The 22,567-nt window shown below is 41.0% G+C and overlaps 1 protein-coding gene across 7 annotated transcripts in view; it reads left to right on the forward strand.

The window, feature by feature from the left end:
- FAM13C (family with sequence similarity 13 member C) overlaps positions 1-22,567 on the forward strand; it is a 115,301-nt gene that overhangs the window by 81,012 nt on the left and 11,722 nt on the right. For 5 of the 7 annotated variants that reach the window (XM_071438662.1, XM_071438661.1, XM_071438666.1 and 2 more), the window contains 7 exons: positions 5,831-5,894; positions 11,467-11,617; positions 11,996-12,061; positions 17,268-17,478; positions 18,446-18,584; positions 19,929-20,010; positions 21,848-22,059. In XM_071438662.1, coding sequence (XP_071294763.1) covers positions 5,831-5,894; positions 11,467-11,617; positions 11,996-12,061; positions 17,268-17,478; positions 18,446-18,584; positions 19,929-20,010; positions 21,848-22,059 — 925 coding nt within the window. The remainder of the gene's footprint in view (positions 1-5,830; positions 5,895-11,466; positions 11,618-11,995; positions 12,062-17,267; positions 17,479-18,445; positions 18,585-19,928; positions 20,011-21,847; positions 22,060-22,567) is intronic. The other 2 variants (XM_071438667.1, XM_071438664.1) reach the window with 1 other exon arrangement.

The raw sequence follows: 22,567 nt of genomic DNA on the forward strand, positions 1-22,567 counted from the left end.
GCCTCACACACACAATGCACTGTTTGTTTTAACTGCCCTTGACCCAACACTCCCACCACCCAGGGCACTTCCACTCACCTATGCTGGAGTTGCCAGCTCCAGTTTGAGGATTGCTGTGTCTGGTGAACCCTCCCGAGGGTCACCAGCAGCTGCCCCCTCCCTGTGCTGCCTTGGCAGGGCCACAGCAGCTGACAGTCCATGTGTCAGCTCACAGGGCTCCCTGGTGGCTGCACCAGGCTCACAGCACTGATTCCAGCACAGGCTGGGACACTGCTGCCAGGGCATGATGTCCTTGTTTTCTGCTCTCTGCTGTGGGACATGCAAAGGTTAGGCATTCAGTGTTGGCAGCAGGCAGCAATCATAGCTAGATTTGGGCAGAACACATCTGCCAGCACCACACACCCCAAGTTTCACTGTGTTGTTCCACTGGTTTTGCTGGGCTGCTGGTAAAATTAGCAGTGCTTTGGGACAGGACACCTGCCTAGTGTCCCTAAGTCAGACTAAGAGCTCTCTGGTGTTTGAGGGGAGAGGAGAGGGAGACACTGCTGCAGGAGTGTCCCTGTACACCTCTCTTCATATATCAGATGTGTAGGGGGAGGACAGGAGAAGAAGGATTTATTTCTGCCTCAAATAAAGGGTCAAGGTTGATTGTTTCTAGTGCATCCTGCTGTTACTTCTGCTTTAACTGAATTGCTGCAGGGGGCTACAGCTCTGCCTTTAGTCTCATTGGGGATTAAAGGTCTAAATACCTCTGAATTCTACAGAGGTTTTTAAGAAATCTGTGAGGCAGCTAAAAACCAGATCATTTTAACTTGTCTAAATATGGATTAAAGACTCCTGAAATATGAACAACTTTTCAGTACAGTTCCTGTTAAGCAGAATAATCTAAGTTTAGGATATTCTAACAAGGGATTCTCATAAACAGATGTGTGACAGAGAAGAACAAACCAGGCCATGTAAGAGCAACAATCCACAGAATTATGACTTAGAAGTGTGTATTGTTTCTTTGAGGGGGTAATTTCTTTTATGGTAATCACTGAAACAATAAAGGAAAGTTTTGTGGGATTTAAGAGAAATGGAAGAGTAGACTTGAAGAGATTTGCAGCCAGAAGAATAAGGGAATAGTGTCTTGTTTTTGGCTAAGCTGTACCTGACCTGTGAAGCAAGGGTTTCAACCTCAAAACGTATTTATCATGTATGATTTATGAAAGTCAGCATCAATTTAGTAGATGAAATGCCATCAGCATGGAAGGGAACCTTTACACCCTTTTTCCAGAATATGAATTTCTAATGCTATTGCCAGTGATTACACTGAATACTGCTCTGGTCATTGTGTGTAGCTGGGATTGGATATGAGTGCAATATAATTTGCACCTTGATAGAAGGCAGATAAAAGTTATAAACAGGTCCTGGGAACAAATAAAGGAGTTGCTTTTTTTTTAACAGAGACTAGAAAAGCCAGTGTGGAACAATACACATGATTACAACAGCTGCTCTGCCAGCTGCCTTCTCAAAGGCAATCAGCAAAACTGGAGTGGGCTGCAGGCTGTGTGCAGGTACCTGAGCAGAGCCTGGTGCTTTCCTCAGATGCCTGCTACAGAGAGAGGAGGCTGAAACCAAGCACCCCTGGGCAGTGGGAAGGTCAATGCTTCAGCAAAGGCTGCATGTCAAGTCGGTGTGGAATTCAGAACTACAGTTTGGGGTGAAGTTTTCTGCCAAAGAAAAATTCCTGAAAGTTCCCCCTCTTCACCATTCCCCAGATAAACTGGGAATGAAGTGGTTTCATTTATCAGGACTTATCTGGTCCCAGGGCTGGTCCCTACTCCATGATTCTGTAACTCTATTTTGGACAGAGGCTGTAGGGTGGCTGTGGCTGTCAGACCTGTGATTGTTCTGCAGTAGAAGTGGAAATGCTGTTAGCCCAGGGCTGCCCTGGATCTTGGGCTCAGCCAGAGCCTCTTGAGGTTTCTGTGCTTCCCTGAGGGGAGGCCAAGCTCTAGCAAGGCTTTCAGTATTTCAGTTTGCAAGGTGAGTATATTTTGAGGGTGTAGCTCAGGTGGGAACTCTTGAGGTTTCCAGGCTTTCTGCTGGACAGCTACGACTCAGAGATGAGTGGGAGGTAGCAGGGAAGCTGCAGAAGTCCTGATGTCCCCATGCAGACCTGCATGGCTGAGGGAGAGCCTGAGAGGCTGCATTTCCTCACCAGCACAGGCAGCCAGGTGAGCAGGGAGAAAGCTGGGAAATGATTGATCGGTTCCTAAGAACAGTTTCATCAGAGATGGTGGTATTGATATACTGGTGTTTATGGTTCCAGTGATACTTCTTGTACTAAGGCAGGAAAAGTCTCTGAGCAAGATTTTGGGTTGCAGTGCAATTAAGGAAAAAAAAAGCAAAAGGGGGGTGATGAGAGGATAGAGGAGGAAGAAGATAAGAGCAGCTCTTGCTGCAGCCCCAGTAAGGACCACACCTGCTGAGTATGAGAGCTGCTTGTGGTAAGAATAACAAGGGCTGGCTGGGTTACACAAGGGCAGGGACTCATGAGACAGGCACTGCTACCCTGGCTGTCTGACCTCCCATTCCAGCACTCAGGGACTGCCCTTGGGCCCTTCCAGGTGGATTTTTCTTTCGTTGCAGGTGTGCACTTTATGTTCATCCCAAAGCTTGTTGCAGTTCTGCGTTGCTTTTTAAGGAGTCATAGGTGTGCTTTTGAAGCATCCACCTGCAGCAGTTTGGATTTCATAATGCTTTTTGCCACTTGGGAAGTCTCAGAAAGGAGCCTCCTGTTTTCTGGGTGCTGAGATGTGCTGGTGGTGTGCTCTGCTGTGACTCTGGACAGGCTGAATCAGTGCCCTGCCAGGGAGCTGAGGCTGACACTGGTGAGCTGTCAGCCACCCAGGTCACCCTCACTGGCTCCTGGACTGGACACCGGGGAGGAGAGTTGGGCCAGGATAGGCTGCAGGTGACTGAAAAAGGAGTTTCATCCCACACAATGCTGTGAGGCTGAGGGGCAGGACTCACTCTGGCATTACCAATGCCAAGGCACCACACATGTGTGGAGTTGTGGTGCATAAACAAATAAACAGCCTGGGGATGGGGTTTGTGTGACCAGAGCTGGGCTGGAGTGACATTTGCAAGTTACAAAATGTAATGCTGCTTTCTGGGTTTTACAGAGGAAATGTGGTGGGGATTTCCTTAGGTACATCTTCCCCAGCTTTTAAAATTATGTGGTTTTATTTGAATTTTATGCAAGTTTAAAAGTGATGTTGTGCATAATTCAAAAATTCACATGTCCTTGTCTGTATTTTAAACAGCACAGTGCTCATGCAAATTTATTTCCCCCTTGAAGTCTAGTAGGAGCTCTGTTATGATAATTAGAATTTAGGTGGGTTTTTTCTTTCTTTTTTTTTTCTTATATCCACAAGCCTCAAATGTACGTGTCACTTATTGCATCTCTGCCATCTCTTTCATGGAGAAAAGGATAATTCTGCCAAAACCAGTCTATAAAGCAGGGTGAGAGACATATATTTGAGTAGTAGCCACAGAGAGAATTTAATTTTCATTATTTTACAGGATGTAAATTATACAAAATAAGGGTGCCTGCAATTATTCAAAATTTCAGCTAAGGCCTGAAATAATTTTAATGTACTCAGCACAGATGGAAAATGAGGGCTTGTTCCTGCTGCTTTTGAAGTTAATGGATGTTTTGTGATTGACTTTTAATGAGAGTAGAATCCAAACCATAGTTATTAAATTGTAAGCCCTGTGTTGCCTGGTGACAATCAGAAAACCTGCATTTGCCTAGCAGAGCAATTAATCTTGGAGAAAATTAAAAAGCACACCCCAAAACTTTCTGTGTTGAGTAAGATGAGCTCAGCACACAGGAGACTGAAAATGTAAATGCTCATCACCCAGAAATGGTTACTCATTTTAATGATTTCAGTATCTCCAGAATCCAAATAATGCATAAATAAGAGCATCTAACTTCAGTATTTCTAGTGTAAAAGGGAAAAGTAAAATGAAAGATTGAAGGCATCCTAAAACAGCTGGCAAGAACATCAGCCTGAATGAGATGTGGTACCTCATGGCTGCTGTAAACCTTTTACTCTCCAGAGTGCAAGACTCGGGAGTGATACAGCTGTGAATGATGTAGAACTTTGCACAGTTCCTGTACAGAATTTCCTGCTAGCATTTACTGTTTGTTTTTGTCTTTAAAAAAAAATTGGTTTGTTTTTATATTATTAAGGGGAGTTCCCACTGGCTCTGTTATCCACCCTGAAAGGAATTATCCAAATGAATACCAGAAGTGTGCAGGTCTGATACATGTTGTTTTCATCCTTTCCCTCATGTCTAGCTCTAGTTCAATGCAATAAATCACCTTAAATATTTTTTCTTCATTAGTGAATTAGTTCTTCAGCTGTTTGTAGCCTTGCAGCTGCCTCCTTACGTGTTATTAAACCAAACTATAAATATTTCACTCTTTCCTATTAAATTAGTCCTTTTGCTGTTCTCATGACTCATTTCTGTTCCTATGGGAATTGCACATCTTGGATCCTGTTTGGAGCCAAGTGGTTTTTCACCCTGGTGTAGCTATCTAATGTGGTCTGCTTTGGTAAGAGAAATGGCATAGCCATCATTTCAGTCATTAAATGCCTCACAAATCCAGGAAGAACTACAACAAACACTTCTGTATTTCTCTGTTCTGATTTTGAGGTCTCTAGAGGATTTTACAGCTATTTCTTTTTGCTGGGATGACTCTATGCCCAGAAAAATATGAATTATTTTATGCAAAGAGATTTGGGTTTTGTGTTGGGTTTGGTCACATCTCTGAGTGAGTCTCCAGGGTCCAGCAGACATCAGCACCTTTTCAGCCCTGACAAATCTCATTCTCTGAGACAGCTGCAGCTTTCTTGCTTCCCCTGAGTCAAGTCAGCTTGTGGTACACCCCTGTCAGGCTCTGAGATCAGGTGTGGGAAGCCTCAGCTTGTTCTGGGGATGGACAGAGGGGTGGTGGGAGGCTACTGGGGCTGCTCAATCTGTGGGAAGCTGTTTCCAGGCTTGAGTTTCATTCCTTGGTGTAATGAATTAGTAGCTAACCCTGAGGCTGGGAACTGGGTGGGCCATGTCTGGCTGGTTGGGGCACAGCTCCTCAGTGGCCACAGCCAGGGGGAAGAGATTTGCCCCTCACTAGTCCAGGGCCTGCCTTTCCTCTTCCCATGTGGAGAAGCAGCAACAGTGAGAAAACCAAAGGTGTGGACATCTCTGATGGCAGCCAAGGGACACTCACTAGAAAATGAGGACATCTCTCTTACAGGATTTCCAGGCACCTGGGGCCTTTCTGAAATTAGCAAAAGCAGAAAGCTGAAGATTGGGAGCCTGAAATGCCATCAAATTTAAATATGGAAAGATTTATTCTTTATGGCTGTGATATGGGAAAACTCTTGTTCCTGATTTAAAGCATGTGGGACAAATTGTGCTTAGATTTAAGCATGTGTTTGAGCTTTTTCTTGGCGTTAACCCTGTTAGCTCACCAAGTCACAGATCATACATCTGTAGAACTTTTTGACATGACAGAGTGAGCCCAGATATTAATGTCATAGTTTCCAGGGCTTCATTAACAGTTTAAATGTATTATTTAGGATTCCAATAAAACCACTGTTGTTTTGAATGGGTTAAAAAATAGAGATGTCACTTTCATAGAAATGCTGTTTCTTAAATAAAACAGATTAATCCTGTAATTTATAAATTACATACACACATGATGAAAAGCTTGAGATATTTGCAGCACAGATAGGCAACCTATTGAATGATTTTTTAAAATTTTGTTTTGTAGAATAGATCAGAGCACAAGCATTTCACCTAAAGAAGCAACTGATCAATTTAACAGCTTAAATGAGGTAAGTGTAACCAAAAGTTGAAATATGATGTTATAAATTTTGAATAGATGTTTTGGTTTTTTGTTAATTTCAAGGTCTTGGAATAATGTAATTGCTTAATAATCTTAGATTAGCTTTTTAATGAAAGATTAAAAATGTTTTTGAAGAAAAGCTTAAAAATGTGATATGAGACTGCTAAAATAGTTTGAAAGCTAGAAGCAAGAGATTTTAAATTTTTTTTAAGCCAACTTGAGATTGCTTTTTGTTTATGCTCAGAAAAGAATCACTCAATACTGACTGAGTGAAGGGACAGCTTTCAAGAACGTTTGATTTTTTTTCTCCTATTACAGCTCAAAATAGTTCATCTGTTAAATGTGAACTGTTTTTATGTTATATATCATATGTTTATATATATTTATATGTTATATGTCATATAAATATGTTTTTTTTAAAAATAAGGAGTTCTCAAGGTTGCTGCATCCTGCATAATTAAGCTAGGAGCAGTACAATGGAGTCTAAAAGGTGCTCTGGTTGTAAGATGGAAGGAGGGGAGAGCTGAAGAGGGGAAGCAAGGAAAGCCAAATAACACCAGTGACACTTGGAACAAGCTGCTTTCACAGGGATTGTGCCAGGAGCACAGTGTGGGTGAAGCACAAAAAGCTGTTGGTGTGATCCATTGAAACATGGATGAGCCTGGGCAAGGTCCTCACAGTCAGCAATGCCCTGGGAGGGGCAGGGGGTAAAGCCAAGCTTTGTGGTTATGCAAAGTGGGACTCCCCACACATGGGGACCCTGCACCCAGCACAGAGTCCACTCCCACTGCAAGGACGGGGGGACATGGGACTTACACAGGGAGCAGTTGGGTTTTTTAGTGTAGGCCAAGGCAACACAACAAAGAAAAGAGCTGGGTGAAGAGAAGCCCATTCCTGAAAAATTCTGGGAAAGAAGGCTTTGTTTCCATAATGAGCCAGAGAGCATCTATGTCTATTAATAGATGCCTGACTTTCATTTGGGGGAGACTACAATGTGTCCTTTTTAAGGAATTCAGACCTAATCTTCTCCTTGCAGTGAATTGTTTCCTCTGCATTTTGTGTCATTGTTGTGCAGCTCACTGTAGAAAATCTCAATGCTGACAAGCAGGGCACATTCAGTGACAATACAAGAGAGTACACTCAGCCTCTCTAGAGCCACCTCAGGCCCTGGGAGAAATCATTAAGATATTGTTTCTTTTGAGAAGCCCAAATGCAAATATTCACTGAAGCTTCCGCTTGAAAGCTTCATTTAAAATCCTTGCAAAGGATTCCTTAAAGGCTAAAAAAATTATTGTAATAAATCAGGGTAAAATAACAAAACCAATGATTAACTTAGAAATTAAAATAAATTGTTAATAACCAATGAGGAATGAGCAAGGGTTATAACCTGATGCTTTCTTTTGCAAAATCTTAGAATTTTTTGTGTCTCAGGTCTATTGCAAACCTGTGCCATAAGAAAAATTCTCCTTTTGGAGTAGAGAAAATGGTGTCTCTCTTCACTGCTCACCCGTGGCATTATGCAGACCCAGGGCATATCTTGTTCTATCTTATTGTTGCTTGTTTGTTCCCCATAAAGGAAGTTCTGAATTGAAAATGTCATATGCCTCAAGGCACAAATATTGCCTTAACGGATACTGCAGAGATTTATTTATGTTCACATAAAATGTGCCTATCTTATTTTAACCTGAACTCTCAGATTAAAAAGCTGTTCCAGTGTGACATATAAAAGCATTAATTTCCTTAGAGTGAAAAAATGGAACAGGTTGAATTTTGCTCAGTTTCTTTCCAATATGAATCACTTCAAAGGTTATTAAATGCTGAAAGCTTGGATTACTCTCCTTCTCTGCCCCAGCCGATTTCATAAATCCAGTAAATCCATCAATAAACTGGATATAATAGAATAGCTGCCTTCCTGTCTGGGAGGAGCAGGAGCAGGCCCAGGGGCAGGCTGCAGGCATCCTTTCATTCAGGAACACCGTGTGGAGGTCAGGGTAATATCAGTTTATGCAGGAAGCACCAAGCCTGGGCTTTGCTCCTCACCCTCCTGGCTGAGTCTGAGCAGAGCTCATGGCTGGGGCACACCTGGGTCCTTTCCTTTTCCCTCAGTTCTTAAATTTATCAAACCTTTGGATGTCCACAGGAATGAGACAAAGGATGCTGATAATTTCCCTTCATCTGGGAAATAAATTCTTTCTAAGGGCAATTTTTTTCTCATTTGTCACATTGTCTCCTGTCAGGCTATGGCATCCTGGACATGCTGACCAGCACATCCCACAGTGCTGATCCTGCTGGGCATGGTCCTGTGCCATGCCAGGGTACTGCCTCTCAGTGCCACAGCATTTTGGTGAGGAACTGGGAGAATTTGTTCTTTCAGTGTCCCACTCTCCTGAGGGATATAACAGTGTGTGCCATTCATCTAGGTGTGAGAGATTATCTGTTATCTCAGTGATTCCTTGCCTTAAGGCCTCCCCTCTTCATTTTCAACAACTACTGGTTGGAAGGAGTGATGATCAGTGGGTCCAGGCTCAGTTGTTTGTAGAGAAGGTGTCTCTACTACATGCTGAGCTTCCTCTGGCAGTGGCAGTCCTTTTGTACTGTGCTTTCTCCAGCAGACAAGGCTATGGCACTTCAGTGACTGTGTTTTCTTAAAGTATTATCAAAAATAACAAAGGCTGAGAAGGACTACACTGTTTCTCTTCCTGTCGTTCTCTGACTTCCTAAAAATTTCTTCATTTTACCATTATTTGTAATAATATATTCTTTAGGAGAATTGGCTTAGTTTAAGATCTTTGAATTGTCAGTTGCTTTAAGAGGACATAAGAAGAGATAAGAAACCTTTGTCCAAGACAATTATAATTGCTTCTTTTTCAAACTTTTAGGATACTCTTCTTAAGAGAAAACAATACGGTTATTTTTCCAAGGCAATTTATGGATCCATTTGAGATAGTAATATGTCCTTTCATTTGCATTAGCATGGATCAGGAATTACTGCATCAGAAATCCTCATGTTAGGCACCATAATGAACCTGGAATTAACACCATATCTGAAGTATGTGAATTGAGATCTTAGCTGATATAGGACACCATAGCTTAAATGATTTCAGTTATACTGGATTTCCATGTGGGGGCATTCTCAAATTGATGATGATGCCCACCATGGCCTGACTTTTCCCTCTGTGGGTTTCAGCTGTTTACACTGGCTTCTAACATGTTTAGCAACTTCCTTTGACCAGCCCTGAGCAGAGTGGCCCAGGCAGGCCCTGGGGACAGGTCTGGCCATGGCAGAGCTGCTCACAGCATGAGCACAGGCTGCTTCTCCCCCAGAGCAGATGTGCTGCCCTTTGCTCTCAGCTGTGTCCCCTGCTACGTTTCCTGGTAATTTGTGGTGACTTTCCTGGACAGTGCAGTGTGGCAGGGCTGTAACACTCTGCTGTGGTTGAGGATAAGATGGGATTGGTGGTACATTCCAGATTCATTATCTCCCTGGTAACATCAAGACAATCAAAGCTATTTAGTGTTTTTCTCAAATCCCTGTCAAGGGCACACTCATGAAAATAGATAAGGTATTTCTATTATCATTATTATATGATTTTCTTTTCGTGTTTTGGCAGTGGCTGGAAATTTGCCATCCACCCACCTTCCCCAGATGGGTGAAAAATATAATTCAGAGCAACCAAATATAAACCAGCTGGTGAATAACAGCATAAGCATTGCTGAAATACAGTGCTTAACAATGTAGTCTGTGAGAATGCTTTTACACTGAATTTCCCATAAATATCAATGTGTCATAAGGAATAGTGATGCAAAGTGAATGTATCTTCTTGAAATGGGATTTTACTTGTCAAATGCTTGAAGAAACAGTCAATGAAGGTTAAGTCCTTTTATTCACTTACATTTTCCTTACTGACACATTCCTTTGGGTTGTCATCTGTGTTCTCCCTAATTTTCATCAGCTGTTCTCCTGGTAAGGACCATGCTGACATCAGAGTCCTCACTGGTTTGTAACTGGTACAAAGTGTCATCTTTTGCTAGATGACATTAATGACTGTAAAATTCTGCCTGTCTGTGATAATTCCACAGCCACTTTGTTTGGGTTTAGTTGGGATGACAGACAATAGGAAATGAGGACTTCCCAAAACAGTGCCATATGTATGATGCAAGTTGGCACCCTTCCCTTGACAAGGAAATGCACTGCCCCCTGAAACCTTTTAGGGGCAAGAGGGTTTCCATAATTTTCCTGAATTTTATAAAAGGAATGAAAGGATAAAGTCAGAAAGTCATCCCTGATCTTCTCAGACAACCAAGCTGATTTTTTTTTTAACCAAAAGATCAATCAAAACCTCTTTAGTTTTACAAAATTTTTACAAAAAATTTTTGTTTTACAACAAAAATTAAGCAAAGATGTATAAAACTACTTGTCATGTAGGTGATGTATTCTCACACAAAGGAAATCAGGCCAATAAATTAATTCATTTTTCATTAAATGAATCAATAAATTGGTTTCAGGTGTTTGACAGAGTGAGGAAAAGACTTTTCAGGGTATGAATTTGAGGAATTTTTTTTTTTTTTTTTGCATCTCAGATTATTTTCTTCAGAAAATGTCCTTCATAAATATGTATCACTTGAGTGACTTAATGTTATACGTACATTCTGTGTGTGCCAGCTGTGTGCTTATTAGGACAGCCTTGTGTGGTTTTGTTTTATGTTTTGAGCTGTATTTCCCTTGAGATGGGGGAGCTGGATGCGTGGGGTGTGGGGAGTGACTCATTTTGCCCAGTCAGATGGTGATTAGGGCTTTCACAGCATTTCCATCACAGCGAGATGCTTGTGTCAGATCGTGCAGCTCAGTGCTGCATGCAGCATTAGAAATTCAGATCAGAGCTGGACCACGCATGGCACAGAGGCTGGAAGTGAGGTGGCAGATAACTGTCCCTGTCATTGACTTGCCTGCAGCCAGTGACAATGATGTGTTGATTTTACCTTTGCAGCGGATCACAAATGATCTGCTGCCATGTAGAACTGGCAGCAGCCCTCATAAAAGCCCTGTCTACATAATGAAGTACCTCTAAAACAGCCAATTAAAAAAAATCTCTCTCCCAAGAATCCCTTGAGTGATCGTGTTGTCAGTAACTCTTTGTTCACTGCTGTGCACTGCACTCACAGGCTGGAGAGGGAGATTTGATTTTTTATGAATGGTAGATGGGGAGGGACATAATGTCATCAGATCGTGATGTCAGCCCAATGAATGAAATACTTCCTTAATGTATTGCTTCAAGCCCAAGAGGAGGGACACCATCTCAGCTTGGCTGCCTGGAATAAATCGCCTCTTGCTGACAAAGTCATCTTTCCCACGTGCCATGAATAATCCATGTAAATTGGGACTTAAATAACCAGGAGTCAAGAAACTCATGGAATAGTGCACGTTTGCTCTCCCCACGTCCTCCCGGAGCTGGCAGTGGAACACCCCTTTGCAGGCGCTGCCGATGGGCTCCGGGAGTTGAAGAGCAATTGCTGATCCCCGTTGTTCTCTACCCAGCCCAATGTTCTGCTTTTGTCTGCAGAATTCTTTGTTGAAGCTGCAAGCCCTGGAAACTGATCTGTGCTCTGCGTTTCTGCCAGCCCAGGAGGAAACTCCCCAGCTGCCGGCACCCAAGGACACAGCCCCTTCTCCAGCCCACAGCAGTGTGCAAGCTGATGGGGCCAGTTGTGGAGGTAAGCCAGCGTGCCATGATGTGCTCTCATTTGCAATTATAAGAAAGCCTTGTGACTTGCACTTTAAAATCAGGCTTGCAGCCCTCTGGGAAACAGTGCAGAGCTAATGCAAAGCACCATTTCCTCCTGCAAAGGCTGTGTAACGTAAAAAGGGGTGATACCTGGTAAAAGAATGGAAATTAACAGCTGTAACTCTCCAGTTTTCTGAGAGGGAATTTTCCTTTTCAGAGATGTTTTAAGAATCCCAATTATTTTATTTTTTAGTTTTAATCTGTTGTTTTTCCCCAAGTAAATTTACTCTCTTTACTTCCTATGTCTGTATTGTGTGAGATCACCTGCCATATCATGTAATTCTATTTTTGTCATTCTTTTTGTCAGAGCAATATCACTTCATTTCTCCTATTATTGATTTTAATTTAATGCATCAGCAGAGAGATAGCGAAGGTGAGTTTTACAGCATGTGGATTTTAATCATTCATGATCCTGTATTATTACCCAGCTGGGCAAACTGTGGTGTGTTATCTCTCCCTCTTCCCTCAATAGAGAAATAAATAGCCCTAAGGCTCAGCACTGTTTTTGTCAATTCATGGCTTGTAGTCACAGGGCTGGCAGAGTCGTGATGCTCAATAGAAGAGGAGTCACTGCTCGTGAAAAATAGGTCAAAGGCAGTATGACTAATACATCTCACAGACAAGTGACATGAATACACAAATACCTAAGTCGTGCACCATGTATGGTTCAAATTAAGGCAGGTAGGTCAGTAATCCCTTTGCAATTGTTGTTTCATATCAGAAAAAAAATCTGGGTTAAGAAGAAATTATTTAGGAGCTGCTTGCTCAGCATTTTCAGCAAGAAATAACATTGAGTTATTTACAAAAAAATATTATAGTGTTACACAAATGATAGTATTCCACTTAAAAATTTCAAAGTTTGAGGTTGGCACTGGAAAAATCAAGGAACGATGCATGTAAAAATCAAATTATTATGAAGATGAAGGAATCTAAAAATGCTAAATGTCCTGTTTTTGTTTTCTTTTTAAAAAGAGGATGTGTTAGTCCAGCCAGGCAAATACTTTAATAGCTCTTGAACACGGCTATGGAGCCTGGACTGGGCTGACCTTGATGGGGATCTGAAGCAGAAACAGGTCTGTAGGTCAGCATTTGTGTGCTGCACAGGAAAAGACCTTCTGCAGCTCACCCAAAATCTGCACTGACTCCTTTCCTTTGTGTCAGGGTGGACAGGACCTTGTAGTTTGCTGCATTATTTTGCTCTGGTGGTTTCATAGTTCATTGCTAGGATGGTTCTTAATTGTTTCCCCACAATAATTTTTTGCTGTTTTGATTGGATTTTCTTTTTATTTATGCTGGTGGTGACTGCTGCTTCCAATCCCCTCTCTACTCCTATTTCCCCTCTGCAGCCACATGGGGAAATGTTGCATGATGTAGCATTTCTCTTGCTCAGTTTCAGAGCATGCTCTGCCACTCCAGCAGTTCAAACTCATGCTTTAGTTAAAGCTTATCTATTTAATGGGTTTTAATGTGCCCTCATTCCTGTTAACATCTGCTTTGTGGTTTGTGGCATTTTTAGTAACTTGCCATTTTGCACAGACAGAGCTGGTCCTAATTCTGTCTCTTAAATTACTGCTGAAATCTTCTGATGCATTGAGCTGTCACACTATTGGCCTTTTGAGCTCCACCTTGCCTGGAAGTCCAGGGATTTGTACCAGGCTGAGAAGGGAGTTTCTAGAGGATGTGCCATATGTGTTCCATCTTTAGTTATCAGCCTTTCCTCAGTGGATATGGGAAAATTAACACAATCCTTCCATTTGCATCCCAGTCAACAAATTTTAGAAAAGTATACATCACATGTATGGAGAATGAAGGTACAACAGTCTAGTAAGATGACAGGGTGCTTCAGGATGTCAGTTTTAAGGGGATGAACAGTAACTTATCTCTGAGCAAAGTCAGCAATTTCCAGTTTACTCTTGAATATGTGAATGCTGAATTCGAGTTGCCAAAGTGAGACTGTAAAGAGTTGAGATGGGTACCTAAATTAGTTTTTAAAGGGGTAATTATAGAAAAGTGGGGTGCAATTTCTGTAACTTTTGGATATGAGATTGCATCACATAAGTGCCTGCAGCAATGAGCAGCTGAACCTAACTACAGGAAATGACTTCTAAATGACTTTTAAATTAAAAATTCTGATAGAGGCATTCACAGTGTAATGTGTTTAGGACTGAACACATTACATCTGAGTATAATTTTTTCTATACAAGAGATTTCTGTGTATTATTGTTTCACTTGAAGAATATCACAGGCATAAGTACAGGCTTGTACCATAGCACTTGTCATATGAAGTCCACCTGCTGAACCATGCTGCAGATTATCAGACACTAGAATTTGGCTTTAATTCCTGTGGTGTTCTCCTGTCAGTGCTAAGCTGCATGGAGTAGATGGGATGGAAGAGATGCTAAGGGGCAAGTCACTTGCCTGGGTAGAGGTGGCTTTAATTCCCACTTTTGGCAAAAGTAGAGGCTAAAATTAGACAAGATACATGAAGACAGGTAGAAGTTTGGTCAGTTAATGGGCTACTCTTAGGATAATATTTAGTGTCTTGTTTAGGTTCCACACAGAACTGGAATCAGGATGATGGCCTTAAGTGTTAATTTAAAATGGAGTTGGTTAGAACTTGTTATCACTCTGAGATGTCCTAATGTTTTAGTACTTGTGCCACTGAAATTAATCAGTCTGAATTATTTGCTGACCACTTCTGACTATTTGATAGTAATTTAATGCTAATTAATACTTCTAATACTACTAATACATCTAGTAGAGTTGGAACTAAACCCTTTCTTGGGCCATAGTAAAGTTGCATGGGTATTCAAGCCTTGTGGACTCTGCTGTCAGAAGGCCAAGGAAATGAAAGTGCCTTGGCTTTTGGGAAATATTCCCAAATTATAAACAGGCAGGTTGTCTCCCTTTTGTTTGCTAGCAGAATAAAAGAACCTCCTTGACCTTTGTGTGCTTGGTTTTACACTGGAGCTGCACCAGCCCCTCCTTTTCCTGTGTATTTATCTTCCAGGAGTGCTAGGTCCTGAACGTGTGCATTTCTTCCATTTCTGATCCTGGGCTGGGCCTATGAAATGGTCTGGCTGTAGATGTGAGGAGCAGCAATGTCTGTCACCATATGGCTTAGTAGTGGTACAGGCTGTCTCCTGTATGAAGGACATTTTTAGGTCCACAGGAAGTCAGAGTTCAAATAGAAAGTTATAGAAAGTTATACCCTTCTCTTATCAAACACAGACTAGCTGATCTTTTTATCCCATCATTTTCCTTTCATAATGAGGGCACTGCTACTTAATACTTATTCCTTGTAATAACAGAACATGAAAAACTGTGCAATTGTTCTTAGTCAACCAATTTCCCAGTGATTATGTGTTTCTTGGAGTTCAAAGATGGTGAAGTTTAAGCAAGGGAAGTCAGGTTCTTCTCACTGACAATACTGTTCTTCAGAAAAAAACAACCCAGCAGCAACAACAGATCAAAACCCAAAGGTATTAATTTTTAAAAATTTTACAGGATGAGGAAAGAGGGAACACTTTTGTTGCAGGACACCAATTATTCCAGCCATTGTCACTGCCTGTTGTCAGTGTCCATGATTGCCCAGGACACCTCAGTGCTCCAGCCCTGCCTCTCCCAGGTGCCTTCCTGGGGTCTCTCTGTGGGAGGATTTGAATCTCTTACAAGGTTTGGGAGATCTGGGTGTTGTTCTGGTATCTTGGAGAGCTGAATTTGACCTACAGAGAGTGAAGTACTTAGAGGAAGGATGCAAGGTTAGAATTAACAATCAACTACATTGTCTCATTCTGAAAATGCTTAACATAATTATAATTGATGATGCTGGTAAGAATAGATGAGCTTGTAAATACAAGAGTCGTGTAACTTTTGCTTGACAGACTAAACTGTGATTATACAATATACAATAGGAAGTTTTTTGTTGTTTGTAAAGCAAGAGCAGTTGGATAGTGTCCAATAAAATTATATTTAAGCCATTGTATTTTCTATTTTTCAGAGAAATATAGGTTTGTTTTTTTTGGTTTTTTTTTTTTTTTTTTTGAAGGGTGCCATTCAGACCTGATTTTTCACCACTGTCACAGTGTAGCAATAGGGATTTGCAGTTTTGGTATTTGTTGGAAAGAGGGCAAATAAAATGTACTACAGAGGTTCCATTCAAATCCTGGAAAAAATACTCACTCAGCATGGAAATGTGATGTCCCATGTGCAAAGCAGAAAATCAAAAGTGAAGGAAGGTAAAAGAATTTACCTACACCTGCCAGTTCTTCTGTGAGTAAACTCATGTACAGTTGTTTCTCAGGGCAGTTTTAGACTTCCATTGAATAAAAAGATTCTGTGAAATGTATTAGAATGCATGATATATGGCAAATATATTACTGATTAGAATTGACACATGCTGCCTGGAAATGCAAAATAATAGATATTAATTAAAAAGCTGTATATATGAATGTGCTTAGAAAAAAAAGAAAATAATGTAGCTGGTGCAAAATATAATGTACTGTGGAAATTGCTGTAGGAGAACCTGAGTCAGGGCACAAACTTTGCTTTAGCAAAGCAAGAGAGAAAAAAATTTGAGCAAGAACTTTTATGAGATTGTGGAGTTTTTCCCTAGAAAGCATAATCTGCATTAAATCCCAATAATCTGATAGCAAAAATATTGATTAAGTTTGATCATCATCATGCATTTCACCTACTGAGGGTGAGGAAGAAGATTCAATATTGAATATTGAATATTCCCTTCAATGGACTCAGGTAGAGGACAGGAAGGTGAACCCCTGATGTTCCCTAGGTAGGCCCTGTAATGTGCTATTATTTCTCATACTACCCATAAGCAGAACCTGTGTGATGAGGTTCATCAATTCCTACTTTTTTTCGCTTGACCATCACTAGAAAACAAATTTTACCTTTTAAGGCATCTGTGTTGAGGTTTGCATTTAAACTCCAAGACATTGTTAACACAGTACCATAAGCATAACTCCTCCAAGAAGCAGCCACTGCCCATGACCTTGAGTAAATAAATTGAATGTTCTTGGTTGTGGTTGTTATTTTCATATCTTGTGTTCTTTGAGCCAAGGATATGTTATTGTTATCCAACAAAACCCTGCAGGATGCTGCAAGCAGCCCTGGAGGTTCTTACCACCAGGACATATTATATTTTTGACCTTCCTTTCTCTTCACCAAGGGACTAAATGAAAAATCACAAAATAAAACTTATTGTGGGCAGTCATCGTCTTCTTCAGGAAAGTGGCTTCCAAAAGCAAACAGATCTATGAAAATACAAGTAGTGCTTCTATTCTGGGAAACTCTCCATCTTTACTTCATAGTTTATAAATACACCCATCCACCTCCTCCTGTGGAACTCAGAAGGGATTTATGTGAAGCCAGTGGCAGTACTTCTATTTTCTCATCCTCAGTGCTGTGTCCACCCTGCATGCAACACTTTGCTGATCTGTTTGCTGCTCCCTTTGAATACTTATGCTTGAAATACTTCTGTAAAGACAAATTTTTATTGACCTAGGTAGCTGTACCCCATGTGAGTGCCCCTCAGTCCACAGTGATTTCTACTCTCTTTCTAGAGCCTGTGCCAGCCCACAGGGACTGGCAGAATGACATGGAGAGCAGCCCACAGGAGCATCACTCCCTAGGGACCAGCCGGCTGCTGTATCACATCACAGATGGAGACAATCCTCTCTTGTCACCACGCTGCTCTATCTTTAGCCAAAGCCAGAGATTTAATCTAGACACAGAGTCTGCCCCTTCTCCACCAAGTGCTCAACCTTTCATGATGTAAGAAAATCTATTTTAATCCTTATGCATTTTTAAGACTTTTTCTGCAATTCACAACCTTTGACTCTTCGTGGGTTTTTTTCCGTTGTTGCTATGTAATAAAAAGGAAATGTTTTTATTGTGGTGTATTTTGAAGTGGATGATTTGCAACACCAGAAATAGGAACTAGTGTTTCCTCAGTCATAACAGTGTACAATATTTTTTTTGAAGTCTTTGTTAATTACAGTTAGCAAGGACAGTTTTAAATGTTAGTAATTAGAATGACGAGTGAGCACAAGATAGAGAGGGCTCTCTAGGTATAATACTAAAAAATTCAGCTGTAATTGAGCTGTAGCTTGAGTCACTGATGAGAGGTGACAGTGGCATAAAGCATATGAACAGTCCTTCTATGGGATTTCCTGAAACCAAGCTGTGAGCTTCAGAGATAAATTAACTTTCTTAAAAGCTGATATGCAGAGCTTTAGCTTCAGCTGCATATGGATAAGAATCATCTCTATTGACTTGTAACTGTAAATAATCAGAAACTAAACTGTCTTCCAAATGATAATGTTCATTTCCAGTAATGAAAAACTCCCTGAGCTTACTTTTACAAATCATGTCACCATAATCTCATGTTATACTTGAAAGATTTGTGAATAAAGGTGTGGGTGTTAAATGTAAATACTGGATCAAGCTTTTGCCTACTAGATTAATTTTTTGAAATATATTCAGAAATCCCACGATTAATTAAAAAAAAAAAAGAGAGAATGAAAGACAGATGGTGAACCCATTAGAATACTCTAGGGGTACCTTCAAGCAAAAGCAATTATTTTATGCTTACTTTATAAAACTAAGTAGTCTCTATCCAGTGAAAGAGTAGAATAGCCATGAATTCTGGAATGCTAAGTGTGAAGTGGACCCTGAAAACAAGGCAGGGTCCATTATAACCAGCTCTTGGATCCCACAACTCTGCTTTTGGCTTTTGCAGGCCAAGAAGTTCTTCCAGGTGTAGCTGTGAAGACTGCAAAGAACCACAGACAGTAACACAACTTACCAAGCATCTTCAGAGCCTCAAGAGAAAAATTAGGAAGTATGAAGAAAAGTTTGAGCAAGAAAAAAAATACCTGGTAAGACAATATTGAAAAGGTAAGTACTCCAAGATGGAGGCAAGAATCCCAGTGTATTTAAACAATTATTTATTCAAAGCAATGTGAGATAGGGTATTTCTGGTAAAATGAAATAGGAAAAACTTCAATGAATAGCTTTTCAGCATCTTTCAGTGTATGCAGTAGTTCTGAGACTTTTAATTTTCTTTGGATTACCTTTGTTGCAAAATATCCATCTTTGAGAAGTGGGAATCAGTGAAACACTGCTGACAGGCTTGTGAAACAAAATGGTGCAAAAGGTGGAAAGCTACTTATTTGCTTTGTAGGAGTCATTTGCCTGGAAACTTGTTCTGCTGTGCAGATCCCTTCATTCAGGCAGGCTCCTATGAACCTCCAAAGCCTGGGGCTCTGTACAAGCTGATGGTAAAAATCAGAGAAATAAAACTTGTGGGGGTGTTTGAGGTCAGTGGTGAGTGCTGTGCTGGGAATTGTGCAGTATAAGAATATTAAAACATACCTGATGCTAAGGAGGTGTACAACACAAATCAGGGAAGTTTGTGACATTTTCTGACTGTATTAAAATTAAGCAAATGATATATTACCTTTTAATCCTGTTAATGGCCAAAACCCTAAACTTGTGCACTGTTTGGCTCTGTGGGCATCATAAGCTCCTAGGAGGACAATTTCATACCTAAACAACTCTCACAATATGGTCAGAAAAGAAATTATTTCAGAAGGTGGATTTTGTGAAACTGTTTTGCAATTTTATATACCTGAGTTTTGAAGATTCAGTGTAAATTCTCTTTAATTTGCAGGCAATTTCTAAATGCAAAATAACCCCTGATCTACAAAGCCTTTGTTGTTTGTTTCTTTTGAAATCACTCTTGCACAGGATTTTTCATTTGATTAATTAAGCAGGTCAGTTGAAATTCTGAAAATGCTGCTTCCCAAGAGCATCCTAGTCTTATAGTAAGAGTTTATTCCTGCAAAGGACAGAGAGCTTCAGTTACCATCCTGGAAATCGCTTAGGAACTTGACTAAAATTAGGTATTTGATCAATCCTTTTGAAGTCACCGAGGTTATTTATCCAATTAGTCAGAGACTGAAACATTCAGTGCTGTCCTTTTTGGGATCAGAGACATAACACTCAGATCCTTGTGGCACTGTGTCACAATGGGGAGAGATAAGCCATGACAAATTAATGCCATGATCAAGCCAGATGCCCTGCATGGCTCTGATAGAGTGCAGTCAGAAGTACGGACATTTTGTAGCACACTGGGGGTGGGGAGGGTTTTATCTGTTTGATCCTTTAACTGTCAGTTCCTTCTCTTTCTTTACATTCTTTACATTTTCCTTTGCATTCAGCCTTCTCATGGTGACAAAACTTCCAATCCTGAGGTTCTGAAGTGGATGAATGCTCTGGCCAAAGGTCGGAAGCAGCTCAAAGGTACGTAATAGAGTGTTCTGTCCCTTTGCTGCTGAGCCTTTTGGAAGGGGGAGTGTACCTGGAACCTTTTCAAGTCAGTTTTCTAACCTCACTGCTCTGCTTATTTTTCACAATGTGTGGCAGTAAGTCCCCCAATGGCAAGAAAGATATTATGTGATATGCCTTGTCTTGATTCCTGAAAGCAGGGATTAAAGTGAGCCAGTTCAGCCTCTATACCAAGGCTGGAAAGGGGAAGGGGGAAAAGCCATCATCTCTCCCTCATCACTATAAACATTCATGCAGAAGGCAGTGCTGTTCTGAGCACTTTCATGAGGGTCTAAAACACAGAAGTTAAAAGTTTCCTTGTAATAGCACAAATGTAGGTGCAACTGTTTCTTTATGACAGAGGACACACACATCACTAAGGATTTAATTTATTTTGATCATAAAAACAGATCTTTCCTTGATAATAAATTTGGCCTTGAGGGTCAGGTTTTGTCCTTGACTGTCTGCATACCACTCCATTAATGTCTGTGTCTGTGGGTGTATCAGATGCTTTCCCTTGGGGAGTCTGTAGCCAAGACTGATTGATTTTTTTTTTTTTTTTGAAGGCTATTTATAATTCACTAAACCCTTTTTTTTTTTTTTTTGCCCTGTTATAAATGGATTCTCACTACTAAATAAATTGTAGTATTATCTTTCATCTCTGTTCTGGATGTAGTTAATAATGTAGATATAGAGGATGTGATTGTGGTAAATGAAGAAGTAGAAACTCGTCTTTCAGTAAATTTCTTCTGGAAATTCCCTCTTGAGTACTATCCTGTATGACTACTAGATGATGATGACGATGATTACTATTATTATTTCCCCTTGAACTCTGTGTTGCAAATACAGGAAGGGCAAAGTCAAAGAAATGGCCAATCTGCATGGTTACTTTTCTGAAGATTGTATCTCTGATTCAACCATTCAATCTCCTGTCCAGTGGGTCTAGGTTTCATAGATCAGCCTCACCTTCACACCCCAAATGCCTCAATCCTGTGACAACCCTTGATTGTTATTATCCTGGATAATGGCACTGCTTTTAAATGAAGCCAGATTCATGAGGTTCACATGCCAAGTACAACTGAAATGGAAAACACTCAAATGTTTGTAGATCCTTCTTTAAATTTGCAAGGCTTGTCTATCCTTTCTAACTCTATGGGTTTACTAAAAATTACTGGTTTTCCCCACAAATCTGACCTATATCCTCAGACTGTCACAAATAAAAAATTATGTTACTGTTTCTGCATGGATTTCAACAAATTTAACACAGTTGGAGACATCAATCTCCTGCCTTGCCCAAGGTCCTTCACCAGACAGGCATTTGCTTGGAACAAAATCTGGTTTTATGGGAGCTAATTCAGATTTTAATTCAATTTCCTTGTTGCTCTGTGCAGATCCCTGGAGCTCCAGGGGCTTTGGCTTGGTGTCAAGTTAATAGAGTCACACATGCTTTATCACATCCAGGCAGGCTGCTGACTGGGAAGCTTCTGTCTTCAGCTGGGGTGCTCAGGTGCTCTTCTGCCAAGGGAAGTCATTTAAGAAAGGGGTGGCTTCTCCTTGTGAGAACCACTTGAACACCTGGGTTGGCATGGCAGGGTGACCTCTGGAAGGGAGAGGGACAGTTTAAATTGCTCTAGGAAGCAAAAGATGTTACATATTAAAGTGAAGTATAACTACTTTCCTACATGCCTGTGGTATGATAATAATTGTTAGCAAGGAGTAGGAAAGTTTCAGGTTTTTTTCCCTAGTAGTGTCACAGAAAACTCCTTTGCAAATACTTCTCATCTATTTACTTGCCATGCAATTTGCCTTTCAGAGCTGAAACTCAGACTGTCAGAAGAGCAAAACTGTACATCCACAGTGTCCCAAAGAAATGAGCAGTGTGAAGGCAGTGGCACCTCTAAAGAGGCTGGCACACAGGAGGCCACCAGCATGGAACCAGCTCCCTCTGTGGAAGAAACCATGGACAGTGTGTTGAGACGACTAAAGGAGAAAAGACAACACTTCAACCTTCCTGAGACTATTAAGGTATTTAAAAGCATGGCTGTTCCCTCAGAATTCTCCCCTGAGGCAGATGTTAGTGTGGCTGGCTCAGGGTGTGCCAGGGAGTGCTCATCCTCTGTCTGCTGGCACTGCAGTGCATTTTCTCTCTAGTGAGGTGGGAACTCTAGTGCAGTTTCCAGAAGTGATTCTTCTGAGAAGAATTGCTGAGGTGCAGAAGGCTTTTCCAAGCAGTGCTAAGCATTTTCTGCTCAAAAAACTGAGCATGTTTCTGCTCATGTGAAACTGTTTGCCAGGCACTGCAGGAACCTGCTGACTTGAGGCTGTGTGCCCAGAACTGCATATCAGGTGTTCTGAAAGTGGTGGCAGCACAAGCACCTTGAGTTCACAGAAACTGTGGCTAAAAACATTCCTGAAGGTATTTGATGATAAAGATCCCCTCTCAGCTGAGAAATGCTGAAAGCCTCTGCAGAGTCAGTAGCGTGCACTGAGGTGACAGGGACAGCACAACTGTCCAGACTGCTTTGCTCTCCTG

The sequence above is a fragment of the Agelaius tricolor genome, unplaced genomic scaffold (assembly GCF_023055355.1).
Source record: "Agelaius tricolor isolate 1412-34295 unplaced genomic scaffold, bAgeTri1.0.p SCAF_13, whole genome shotgun sequence".
Classification (NCBI taxonomy): domain Eukaryota; kingdom Metazoa; phylum Chordata; class Aves; order Passeriformes; family Icteridae; genus Agelaius; species Agelaius tricolor.